This window comes from Neolamprologus multifasciatus, chromosome 10 (genome assembly GCF_963576455.1).
Source record: "Neolamprologus multifasciatus chromosome 10, fNeoMul1.2, whole genome shotgun sequence".
NCBI lineage: Eukaryota > Metazoa > Chordata > Actinopteri > Cichliformes > Cichlidae > Neolamprologus > Neolamprologus multifasciatus.
This window is the reverse complement of record NC_140448.1, coordinates 8,732,501-8,745,688: the sequence shown is the minus strand read 5'-3', so window position 1 is coordinate 8,745,688 and position 13,188 is coordinate 8,732,501. Positions and strand designations below refer to the sequence as shown.

The 13,188-nt window shown below is 39.3% G+C and overlaps 1 protein-coding gene across 2 annotated transcripts in view; it reads right to left on the bottom strand.

Moving 5' to 3' along the window:
- LOC146509563 (seizure protein 6 homolog) overlaps positions 1–9,603 on the bottom strand; it is a 93,693-nt gene extending 84,090 nt beyond the window's left edge. Inside the window, exon 1 of one of the 2 annotated variants that reach the window (XM_085174343.1) lies at positions 9,186–9,603. In XM_085174343.1, the coding sequence (XP_085030469.1) occupies positions 9,186–9,270 (85 nt within the window). In that variant the 5' untranslated portion in view covers positions 9,271–9,603. The remainder of the gene's footprint in view (positions 1–9,185) is intronic. The other variant, XM_085174344.1, reaches the window with a different exon arrangement.
- Positions 9,604–13,188: the final 3,585 nt, after the last annotated feature.

The following is a 13,188-nucleotide window of genomic DNA, read 5'->3' as shown; positions in this document are numbered from 1 at the left end:
ATTTACAGCTGTTCTCATAAAAGGAATGATGTTAACACTGTATCACAAGGGAGAGCACTGCAAAAACTGATATAAAAATATTTGGCTTATTCCCACCCAGCCAGATCTTGAGCACTTTGGGGGGGTTTTTTTGTATACACTATGTGTGAGGTCTTGTCTGGTCATTGCAATGCTGATTGCCTACTGTTAGATTTCCTGTTCTGTCTCTCTTTGCCTTAATAATTCAGATTTAATCTTTCAAAATACACGACAAGGCCTCATGGACTGAATACATGCTCCACTCCAAGATACTAGGCTATGTTAAAAACGCCTAGGTCAAATGAGAAGTCAAAAAGGAATTTTTCATCTTAATGCAAAATGAAAAATTAAATAAAGATAAATTCACAGAAGAAAAACTACAAAAGAGAAACAGAAAACTACTAAACAAATATACTAAGAAAGCATAAAAAAAAGGCACAGAGGTTGTTTTTTTCAATCAGCGTCATTTAAAATTGGATAAAAGGAGTCATCATTTGTTTAAAAACTGATTACAGGTATTAGTTTTATGCCTGAGTTAGATTTTATTAGGGTATAAATTATGTTTAAGGGATTTAAATAATTTAAGATTCACATCGCATGAAAGCACAGGCCTTATAGGGCATCAGGGAATCCACATTTAGAAGGCAAACGGCTTAACTTAACAATGACAATATGTACATAGACATATCCCTCTAAATACACTTCTATTTCAATGCAAACACAATGGATTCACTAAATCAACATGCCAAAAAAAATGAAAACAGAACCGCGAGCAGTTGAATGGAGAGAAATGACATCTTAATGCCATTTGAGCCGAGAAATCTCCAACAAATCAAATGCGGTGAATTCTACTTCCCATTCTTTTACAAAAACAAATGTAAGAGGTACTTCAGAGAAGTCATGTAGCCTGGACATTATCTGAGGCTTAATACTTAATGAGTGTCCCAAGTTATGTCTTTATTTCATGTCTTTGGAGAAAAAATCTGATTAACAAAAAGAAATGAGATATGAAAATAGTCACTCAGTGTGCATTTAGCATGGTAACATTGCCACTGTGGTAATTCTAACATGCAGGTACAATTTGTTTTTATTGTATTTATCTATTTATTTTATTTTATTTTTGGATCCCTGAACTAAATAAGCTGAAGGATTTACTGTTTCATGAGCTTGCAAATTTAACTCGTAGCTCACAATTTCTAAAAATAAAACATCTCTCTTCTATTGTTGTGTTGACTATAAGTTGAAGTTTATACAGAAACACTGATGTATATGATTGGTAAATGACTGGCCAGTGCAGTGCCATGTAGAACTGGGCTCCTGTGGTCAGTGAAGCAGTAGTATGAAAGTCTCCATTCCCATGTCCAACAAATTTCTGAACTAACAACCTGCCCTACAGTCCATGCTAATACAAACAGAGGCGTTAGCAGGATTGCACTGTGCACACACCTCTGTAAATACATCAGCAATCAACAGTTACACAATGGCTGTTGGAAAATTTTACTATATTGCCCAAAGCTGTTATTCAGGGATTCACTAAGCATTTGTCCCAAATTCCATGCCAATGCAGCTGAAGCACAAATATGCATGATAAGCAACAGAATGCAGAATGCACTGCAAAGGGGATTGTTGAGTCTGCAAAGCTTTTCTTTTTCCACTAGGAAGCTACTAACCTTCTATTTCACACACCATCTAATGTCAGAAATGCACAAACCTGTTTTTGCAGCTAAGGGCTACAGTATAGTCCAGCAATCAATGACATGGTCTAACAGAGCACCGGCTGTTCCCTGCTAAGTAATCCATTTTTAAGGGTGAGTATTCTTTTTAAAAACTGCCTTACCGCTCTGACAGATGAGAGCGACCACAATCACCAAGAGAGAACCAGAGGCAGATGACTGCCTTATAACTGACAACCAATTGCCTGACCACCAAGCAGCAGTTTGGACCGAAAATGTTCGATATCTTGAAGATGCCGGTCGATGTTAGAACCTGTAAATTATACACAAGGTCCTCTGGGACACGACTTCAATATATCTCAAAAGGCTTACAGTCAAAATGTGGCCCTTTCCTCCGTGTTGTCTGTATTGGAGATGTCACCACGCATATAAAATTTTTAAAATGTATGCATTGCTGCGATACTTTATAGCACTCAGCGATTCAAACTGATGGATGTTATTTCCACTGGAAAACTGCTTGGGTGAGCTTATAATGGCAGTTGAGAGTATTTGTGCTTAAAATGACAGAGAGGTAAAAATACAATCAAATCCATTCCCTACGGTCAATGCAGTAACTTTTCCCAATGTCCTGCACACTTTCTTTGCTTGTGTTTGTCTTTGACTATTTTCAATTACTTGGTGAGCAACTATCCTCTTCCTGGATCTATCCACAACATTGTTATCTTTCTCCGCTCCTTCTAATATGTTTACTCATCCTGATGAATTCAATTACATCTTTTCATAGGAAATTACTGTGGGGGTGGCTCAGCCTGCCAGAGGTCAGCACTAACTGTGAATACTAAAACTACTCCCCCAAACACATTACACAGCCTATTAGCTGCTGCTTTCCACACAGCACTCTCCGACCCTACATAAGCCTTTCCACTGCCACAGATGAAATGCTTTCTAGATGGGATCTGGCGTGGAGAAGAGGGGAAGAGAGCTGGAGCTGTCCCCAGGCCTAATCGTTTCGGAGAGCCATCCCCACTGCAGCCGCAAAACACGCCAGTCCTGATTAGGGAGGTGTGTACACAGCCAGGCAGAGCGTAAAAAGGTGCAGAAAGGAGGCTTGGCCTGGTGGTTGCTATTGCTATTGCGCTCACCGATCCACCCCACCCCCACCCCCCAGTGTACAACTGGCGAAATCGATAAGGCACAAGGCCAAAGGCAAAACAGGTACAAAGTAAGCCTTCGATGTAGTGCCTTGACAAAGTGGTCGACATCTCTTCATTTAGAGTTTTGCTACAGGGGCACTATTATTCACTTGATATAAATTAGACATGGGTCCCCCTTCCCCAAATTAGCTCCGTATGGTTTCCTGCAGGGTCCTGCCCAAATCATCTACTACTTTGCTGAGGGTACGTGTTGACAATTTCACTGTAAAAATGTTACCTGAAATCTCTTAAGAGGTGATTGTGTTAAGAAAAAAAAAACTCTCACATAATTATCTAGATGCAGGAACCCATTTCAGGTCTATCCAAACTGTCAGGCTGATTAAACAAACAGACTGTGAAACGCTATCAGCAAAAAAGCCAGTCTTCTCTCTAAAATATAGACATAGATAGATTGCATCTGATTGGGGCTGAAATGAAATCAGCTGCTGTTAGCTGTAATGCTGTAATGCTGTAATGCTGTATGCGTGAAAATAGTGGGTTAGTAATGTACAATTAGTAGATAAATAACTACTTAGATAGATAGATAGATAGATAGATAGATAGATAGATAGATAGATAGATAGATAGATAGATAGATAGATAGATAGATAGATAGATAGATAGATAGATAGATAGATAGATAGATAGATTTTATGATGATTTTAAATGATAGATAGAATTTCATTCGACCAGATGCAATTAAATTAATCATTTTAATATATTCATTGTACTTATGTAACAAAATCACATGGAAAATTTACATGTAACTAAATTTGGGCTGATTTTTTTGTGTAATGTAGATAGATAAATCAAATTGCATTGCATAAATCATAATTGGTAAATACTATGCCTGTATTCTTTTAGCATGCTAGTGTGTAAATGCTAATTTCCTTGTACAGGACTAAAGAGCGGCTTTGCTCAGTGCTTGAACTGCACTGGTTCTGTTGCTAAATTGTTTAATGGCCAAGTGACAACTGGTGTATGTGAGTGCTGATGATTATTAAAGCAAAACACACACTCACTCTCACACACACACACACGTGAGTGTGAATGTATGGCAGACAACATTTGTTTTCTTAGCTAACACATTAGTGCCACCGTATTGCTTTACACAGGTTAAGATTTAGAACAGATTAGTCCAATCCAATCTTTTTAGTATTAATAGAACCTGGCCTAATGTGTGTTAACCACACAATAACAAGAAGCTGGGCAGTTAAAAACATGTCCAGTCATTTACACAGTTTTCATCTAGATTTGAAGTGTTAGTCACGCTATATGAAAGGCCTCATTTAAACAATCTAACAATCAGTTTTGATCTTAAGGACAAATTAAACAGATGAACTTCTCTCTCATCCCTTTCATTGAAGTCAAGATTATGTATCTGTCTTTCATTCTTTCATTCTCATACAGACATCAGTCACGGTTTTGTGTTTCTACCCATTCACTACACCAAAGACAGACTCTCAAGCCGCGTGTTATGCTTTGTTTGTCACCCCACGACTTAATCCACTGAATAATATGTGTTACCTAGCGTTACCTCTGCCATTGCTGTAATCTCATCTTCCGTGAAGTTCTTTTTTCTGTTTTGGTTTATGGCTGTTTCACACTAAACCCTTATTTGTGCAGGCATTACATCAGGAAAAATCGCAAGACAGCTGTTGTCACTTTAAGTTGATTGAGATTTATCGATTCATAAACCTGCTTAACCAATGTTTTTTGGTTTGGGGTTTTTTTATGCTCAGCATCTTTCATGAATCAAACATGAGCACGCTACCAGGAATGATCTTAAGACAAGTATAAATCTGAGTGCATTTTTATAAATGAGTCTCCAACTGTTAGAGAAGAAGCCCAGCAATACAGTGATGAAATCCCAAAAAAAAATAAAAATCCTTCCAAAAATAGCCATTTGCCTTTCACAAATAAAGCTCCACACTTTTTGAGGAAGAAAATATATGAGGCAATGAGTCAAATTAGGATGCATAGAACATTCTCACAGAGCGAGAAAGGCATTTGCACATGAAGAGTTGAAAATGAGTCGCATTCAGCCAAGCTGTGAGCTCCACCTAGGAGGCAGTGAAAGAGACTGAGACAGGCACAGAGAGGGACTGAGGCAGGCAAGCAGGCGCCAAGCCTTGAAGAGGGGCATTCTGGCATAATGACTCTCATTTACCATTGACAGGCCTTGGGAAAGTTAAACTAATTATGACAGCACACAGATGCTGAATAGCCCTTGATGAAGTTAATAACTGGCAATCCAACAAACAGGTGTTGAATGATTTCTGTTACCTCCCCTGGAATTATAGGATGTTCTGATTTTTTTCCGCTCGTAGCAGCAATCTACCCAAAGGCAGAATTATGCCTCCTTATAACTGTGATCTTGGCAAACTGTGTGAATATGTGAATGAGAACAACACATACAACAATGGAAGACAGAAAGCTTGTTCTGTAACCTGTACCATTAGTATGACAAACAGGAAGAATTGCCACCGAGTTGAATGTGCATACAAAAAACCCCTGCTTGAAATGAAAGGCGCTTCATTGTGCTGTAGTGGTAACAGGTGTCAGCACAAAAGCATAAGCACGGAAACGTGTTTCATCCTTCCCGTGAGTCCAACATTTTGGTATCTGGCAGTGGTTTTAATATGCATCTCATCCATTATTAAGACCAAATAAAGACATTTTCATTTATAACTCACATCAGTTTTAGGGACTACAGCAGGGTAAATGTTAGTGGTGTTGATGTAAAATTGTTGCTTTACATTATCTAATCTCCCGTAAAGTGAATAATATTATTATCAGCCTACGACTGTTTTATCAACAGGATTTGTGACACTTAATATTATATTTTCAAACAACAAAGATTTACAGAATTCAACATACATTCTTAAAATCAACAGCGGTGTGTCAATGAGAGTTCTGTCTGCCAGGAGGAGATCGGCACTGATTTAATGAACTCATGAATACATAAAACACATCTCCTACAACTCCCAGATCACTACAGATCATTATTAACAGGCAGGGATAATGTGCATGCATAAAGATAATAGGCTCAGCTGAATGTCATTAAATTGTGTAACACTTTAAGTTTCACACCAGGGCCAACAGAAACTTTGCACACTAAATGACTGCACAATGAGCTATTTAACATCTGCTGGCATCTTATTAGGCATACTTGTTTGAATACTCTCGGAAGAAAATTCAGTTATTGCTTTGTTTTTGTTGGTAATGACTTTGTAACAAGTCGAAATACAATATGCTTTTTTAGTATATTTTGATTTAGCAGACTGGCTTTTTTAAAAAGTAGATAAAGGAGGTTGACACATGTGGGCTTCTTTCTCCGGCTGCTTAGACTTTGTATGCAGTGCACTCCTCTAGCATTTCTTGCATGGCCTACAATGAGATTTGACCCAGCGCTAGAACGCGTTGTCGATCGGAGGGTAAATTTGATTTGTCACTGAATAAAAGTTCAAGCTGTTACCTTCTTGTTGTCTATCCAAGTCAGACCAGCAGACTTGTGTATTAAGGCAATCAAAATCCTGCAGAGAGTGTAAGTGAGCACTGCATAGGGCTTGTTACTCTTTGACAACAAATATGATGAAAAATGCTGCTTCTTGTATTGTTCTCACAACACATATGCAGTAGTTTATAAAGTATGTTTAAATTGCAACCCATAAATGGCATTTTAATTATATTCAATATGATTCACAGATTTTTTTTCTGCTTGTCTATTTATGAAGTGAGACTTTTTTGTAACACAGTGTCGGATTGTCTGTGTTTAAGATGAAGAAAATGTAAGCATGGGTTTCTAAGTGTATATGTAAGTGTAACGAAACCATGCAGAGTACACACAGAACTCCTGCAGATGTTTGAGGACAAACTAAAAGTAAGTGCCTAATTAAAAGCATAAGATATATACAGGGGCTGTACGGAAAGTCTTTCCTCGTTGTTTTTGCAGGTAATGGTGCTTTTATTAGCTGGGAGGTTCTGGTCCGAATTTTAGCGTTCCTCCCTCTGTCTCTCTCTGCAAATCACTCCTTATTAATGTGACAAAATAAAAGGCTGAGTTATTCTTTTGCAAAGTAACATATGTAGGTGGATGATTTGAGTGCTGTTCGAAGGCCAGCACAAATATCTTTGGACTGATACTGTAATTATTATTAAGAGTCTTTTATACATCTTTACAATCTTTACGTCTACTGACTGAAACATTAGAGTCAAGCAAAAATCATAAATTAAATGAAATACCCGAGACTGATTTTTCTCTTGGAAAAACAGAAAAGAAATCCAGTTCAGGTGAGAAAATAATGGCACGGTTCCAAAAAAACTTGACAACAAAATGAATGGTTGTTTTCGTGTTCCCCCTGCAAGGTAAATTAATCAAGTTCACAATAACAAGTCATAGCACAAATGAGAGATTGGGACCTCTTCAAAACTACAAAGTTAATCATTCCTGTAACTGAGTGCGCATTCAAAACTCCTGATAATGGCAACTTTCAAGAATTAAAAATTGATATGCCCCACCTTGGAGAGTTTACTACAGTGTGAACATTTGCTGGGTAAGCAACAGCAGCTAATGGAAGCGGTTAAATTTTATTTTGCTCTAAAAATAATGCACCCTGCATTTCTCACTCTCCCTAGAGTTTCGAGCAGCGGGCGAATAGAGCAGGTGTGTGCCTGGGATCTGTGCAATCATGAATCCGAAAACAGTCAAAAATTCACACATCTTTCAAAGCGGCATTGTTCTGTGCTCCACCACTGACTGTGTATTTATTCACATGCTAATTAAGATTTAAACGCTCTAAATGTATTTCAGGTGTATCGAAAAGATCCGGATTTGAACTCTTATTATATAAAAATCATAAAAGGTCTATGCTGTCCCGTACAGCACACCTTTCTCCCACTAGATATTCAATCAGTTGATGTTTTGTTGATGGTGTAAAATATTGCTTCAGGCACTGGTGTGGAATTGCAGCTCAGTTTTCAAAGGGCTGAGATGTAATGACTGAACCAGCCCAGGCAGTATGAATTCACTCTCGCAGTTATTGCATTGTTTAGTAATCACTATTTGCTCGTGAATGTGTTCGTTTTCAGCACCAAACAGGCACCTTTCATAAAAGGCTTCATCACAAGAGGATGGACAGGGGCATTCGATTTGCCGGCATCTGTTTGAACTTTACATGTTGCTCGCATTGGATAAAAATGGCAAAATAACATCCAGAAATCTTAGTTTTATAATAAACTCATATGCATTTGTTTCGTCTTGTGTTTTTTGTGAGTTGCAAACTCAACATTCACTATTTCTGTGGTGGCTCTTGTCCATATCCAGTTACTTGAACAATAATAGATATGCATCATTTCCACAAAAGAGGGGTGTGTGAGAGAGAGACAAAGGGGGGGTGACAGTAAAGCTGTGCAGACAAGCAGAAACACAGATAGTGTCCAGCAGAAAGCATAGATGATGAGAGGGCAGGCCCACACTAGAGAAATAATTAGGACAAGGCCACTGTGCATGAATCCGTTGCAGCTTCCCACAAGCACTCATCTGTGTCAAACAGCTTGGTCAATAATCTTCAGCAATTCCCAAGGATTAGAGTCTTATTACCGAGCACCGTCTGTCACACAGACCTCAGCGCCCAAACAAGTCGCTTCCTGACTGCTTACTCCCACCGAATAAACATCCCGCTGGAAAATTGATCATTAGGTTCAGGTTCATATTTATTGGTGTTTAGTTTCTGATTGTCTTATTTAGTTTTCCTCTTGCCTGGTGGTGGTAGTGGTGGTTGGTTGAGCTGGGGAGAGAGGCTGTTTCCATGCTATTTATGTGGCCACGTGGATGTGTGTGTGTCTCGTTAGAACAAATTAAAGCCATTTTGTGTAAGTTGAGCTGGACAGCCTATTGTTATGTAACAAACTGTTAAACGCATTTCTCCAGTGATGCGCCATAACTTCTAATTGACCACGCTTTGTTTGCAACTGTTGGGTTTCATTTATTTGCCTCTCGCTTTAAATTCAGATTCCACTTCCTTCTTTCGGTAGTTTACAGTGTACAATAGAGAAAACAAACAGGACTATCCTCTCGCAACTTTTAGCCCCAGCAGTGCTGTAGTACAGTACGTCATAAACTTAACAATGATAACGAGTCATTCTGGAAACATTAACACTTGTATCACACTTGTAGATCTGAGAATCGTGAGCCCGGTGTCATTAAGCTCTGCCTTCGCTTTTTAGCCGGAGGAAAGGAGGGGTAAAAAAAAACTAAAATTCCAGAAAAGTACAAAAGCACCAAGACGCAAGTTCTTACCTTGCCCGTGGATTTCGGCCACGGCGGCGGCGAGAAGCAAAACCGTGCAGAGGGTCTGAAATTGGCAGCCTTGTTTCACGCACATGTCTACTAAAGTCGAGGTCGCTCTTCGCGTATCTACGGAGCACGTCCTTGTGTTAAGAAGAAGAAGAATACTTCCAGGGGAGGAAAAACAAAAAAAGAATAAAAACAAGCAAGGCGAGGACTTTAAACAAAGGCTCGCGGAATGCTCTCGCACTTCCTCAATAATTCGCCGACTGAAGACCGTCGAGAATAATCAAGTGAAATGCGGAGGTCCCTCTTTAATTTGGACGCTCAGTAAGCGGATTGCTGGCTGTGTGAGCTATCGGCACATGGAGAGGAAGGGGGGAGAGAAAAAGGAAGCCGAGGATTCAGCACCGCGGACAGCTCCTAGCGTCTGCTGATGGAACAGCCTCAAAGTTAGCTGGAGGAAGAGGAATAACTGAGCTCAGTGCGTTTTCATTGAAGTCGTTCTTTCGGTCTTTGGAGCTTCTTGTGATGATGTTTTTCTTTTTAACAGCCTTCCTTTTAATCATCACAATAGCCACGTTCAGGTTCAACAAGAATATATAAAGATGGCATTTTTAGGATAGCCTATACCAGACATAATACTTGACTTATTCTCAGACTTCTGCTGTTGTTGTTGTTGTTTTCCTTCTATAAATTCACTAACTTATGTATAAACAGCAGATAACGTGCACGTGTAAACTCATATTTTAAAGCTATTTGCAACTCATTCTATTTGGTTTTGGACACCCAGAACCTCTGTAAATGTCCTGCCTCCAAAGACTCTGTGGTGAGTCAAGAATGAAGATAGAGTGCAGATTACTGAGAGGTACATGTACACTATCTTTAAAAAAAAAAAGCCTTCTGTGTGAATCTTGAGCTTCAATTCGCTGGTCAGTTTACACTTGTATTCCACCCTGCACTTGCTGAAATACATTGCTTTTCTTTTTCTTACCCTAATTTCAGCATACGCTTCCCTGACTAGTTTTTGTGCCCACAGGAGTCAAGACTGGAGCTGAGTGGATTTTTTTTTCCAGTCCAATTCCCTGTAAAGCTTAGACCCTGCTGTGCATGACAAGCCCTGAGGTGAGACGTTCCTCAGGTGCTGGAAATAACTATGCCATGCTCTGAGTCCCTTAGGTCACTTTTTTTCCCCTCTCTTATCCAGCTATAGTTTATGTCTCGGGGCTGTAAGTATTTGCCAATGATGTCAGCCTACCTACTTCTGGCAAGAGACTTTAACTTTTTAATGGATAAAGTGGGGTGCTAAATTGGTTACCGGGGTTACTTAACTTGTCATTGTGTTGGGAAAAACCCAGAGCAAGAATGTAATGAACAATTCTTTGGGAAAACTTAACTTTAGTCTGTGTGCAGGTAAGAAGATGCTAAACTGGAGCAAGATGCCAAAGTCATAGGAGCATTAAGAGCTGCTTTTATGTGACTTCTGACCTCTGATTCTGAACATGGGACAAGACCACATGACTTTGAATGAGTGCAGAGTAAGGCCAGCCATCACAGATTCTTATTTAGCAAAGTAATTACCATAAACTATGGTTTCATTCATCAGTAATCTAATTTACAGTCCAAGTGTGACAAAGAGGATTATTCTAAAATGACTAGTTAGATAAGCTTGTTGAAATATGCTTTCTTCTTATGACAGCTAACCTTTCAAAAAGCATTTGTAGATAGTATCTACTATGCTTATCATTACACCCCCTTTAGTTATCTAGGCCATTTTATTATTATAATTTCTGCCTGCTATATCAAAGGGCTTAATTTAGCCAGTAAAATAATTGCTGTGTGCCCACATTCTGTTCATCCAGTCAGTAACTTCTGACTTGACGAACAGAACGCGGGCATGTGAGTCATGCGCGGACAGGAATGGCTAAAATTCACGAATGGTTCAGAAGTCTACGCAGTAAAAATAAACAACATGCACATGCTCGTCCTCAGGATGGTATTCTGCGTAGTTCTATTGTCACCTCAACGGAGGAAGGCACGGGAGGGTGACATGCATTCACGGGCTGTCTGCTGTGCAAGAACGCAGTAAAACGGCATCAAAATAAATGCAGTTTTAAGGCATGAATAGAGATGGGGTTGAGGGTGGGATCATAAAGGTACTGGGGGAGAACCAAGGTCAGTTTTATTGGAGATGCTAAAATAATATAAATAATGGGCATTTGTTTGTTTGTTTTTAAAAACAAGACCATTTCTTCTAAAAATAAATTTTGTGTTCTTTTTTTTGTTTGCAGTGGAGGCAATAAAAGGTACAGCAGTCCTTTGAGCTGTACACATGCAGCATCTTAAATTAACCAGAGTGTGTTATCATTAGTCGTCTCACTTTTCTGTCACACCGCTCTGACTCAACTGCTGGGAATAAACAGACAATTTATTTCACAAATGTCATGCGTGTCATCGTCATTACACGCCGGCTCATTTTGGACTGTCCTTTTCTTCTTTTTTCCCCCTCTTTGGTCGGCTTTTCTTCCAGGTTTTATATGACTTTGCCTCCGTTTGCCTCTCACTTCCTCCTCTATTTAAGCACCGACATCTCTCTCATTTTCTTCTAAATTTATCTCTGCTTCCCCTCTATATCCCCCAAGCATGGGACACTGTCCTTGCATCTCTCCCGTCCTCCCGCTGGCCTGCTGCAGAATAGGCTCTAATAGTGCAACTTTCCCTTTAGTGAAGCTCAATGGAGCCATAAAGCAGCCCTGAGGTCTAGTTGGCAGCCAGATGGTCGCAGCCGAGCTTTCATTCTGCTAATGGGTAGGGGGGCAGAGCAGTTAATGAAAATCAGACCCTTGAAATGAAATGACCAATGTCCCAAGGTAATGAGGCACAAATCGTCAGCGAGCTTTTACAAGCACTAAGGTAATCTTAGATGGCAGGATTATGTAAAAACATCTTATGATGACTGTTCATTAGATGGCTAAAGACTGACTGATTATTATACCTCATGTTCAGCTGACAAACACACTCCTATTGACTCAGAGCACTGGCTGTGATATTTAGATTGACTGGCTTGGCTAAGTGCTTCATCCAAGCAAGGCTGTGTGCCAAATGCTATCAATGAGTATCTACCCACGCAGCATTACAACCTACAAATTACAGCCCATGTTACAGTCATAGGCAGCAACAACATCACAGTAACAGGACTCACAAATGCATGCGGGGCTAATCTCCATGCATTACATTCACAGTTCAGCATTCTGACCCCTTTCAGCCAACAATTGCAATTATAGTGCTGTCCTGAAATCTGCTCACTGTTATTTACTGCAATTTGTATTGAATCGGGCAATGCCAATCAGATGTCAGCTGCTGGAAATGGGAGAGATTTCGGCTCTGTAACTGAGGGATAATGTCAGACTTTGAGTGGAAAATAATATTTATACCTGAATCAGCACAGTTAGCAGCACATTGCTGACGCAAGTGGAGCCTTGGATGATTGTGTTTGTTGTTCGACCGCGTTTCTCCGAAGTCGTTATGGATTTGAGCATTTCTAGGAGTTTCAGGAGAAAAAAATATGTAGCATTACAACAGAAGAACCGTTAATTATTTAGCCACAGAAACATTCAAAGAGGTTTGAACAGCCCGTAGTGTTGTGCGTTTTGTCTGCTCAAGATTTTCAGGGACAAGTATTGATTTTCTCTAAGAGCATTTTTTTTATTTTAATGATTGCTGAAACATGTATTTTGGATTTTTTGGTGAGGAGGGGGAAGTCGATACAGTTCAATCACAGCAGAGAATTTTATTCATTTATTTATTTTTAAGGGTTTTTTTAGGGGTGATTTTGCACTAACTTTTGGAATAAACAAGAAAAAGTAGAAATTAATTAAATTCCCTAATTTTACTTAGAATGCTGCTGCTGACAAATATAAATGTGCTGCATATTCTTTATATAATAGCTCGATGCTGTAGCTGTAAATAAAATTTAATGACAGTTTAATGACACACCCTTTCGTGACAATCTGTG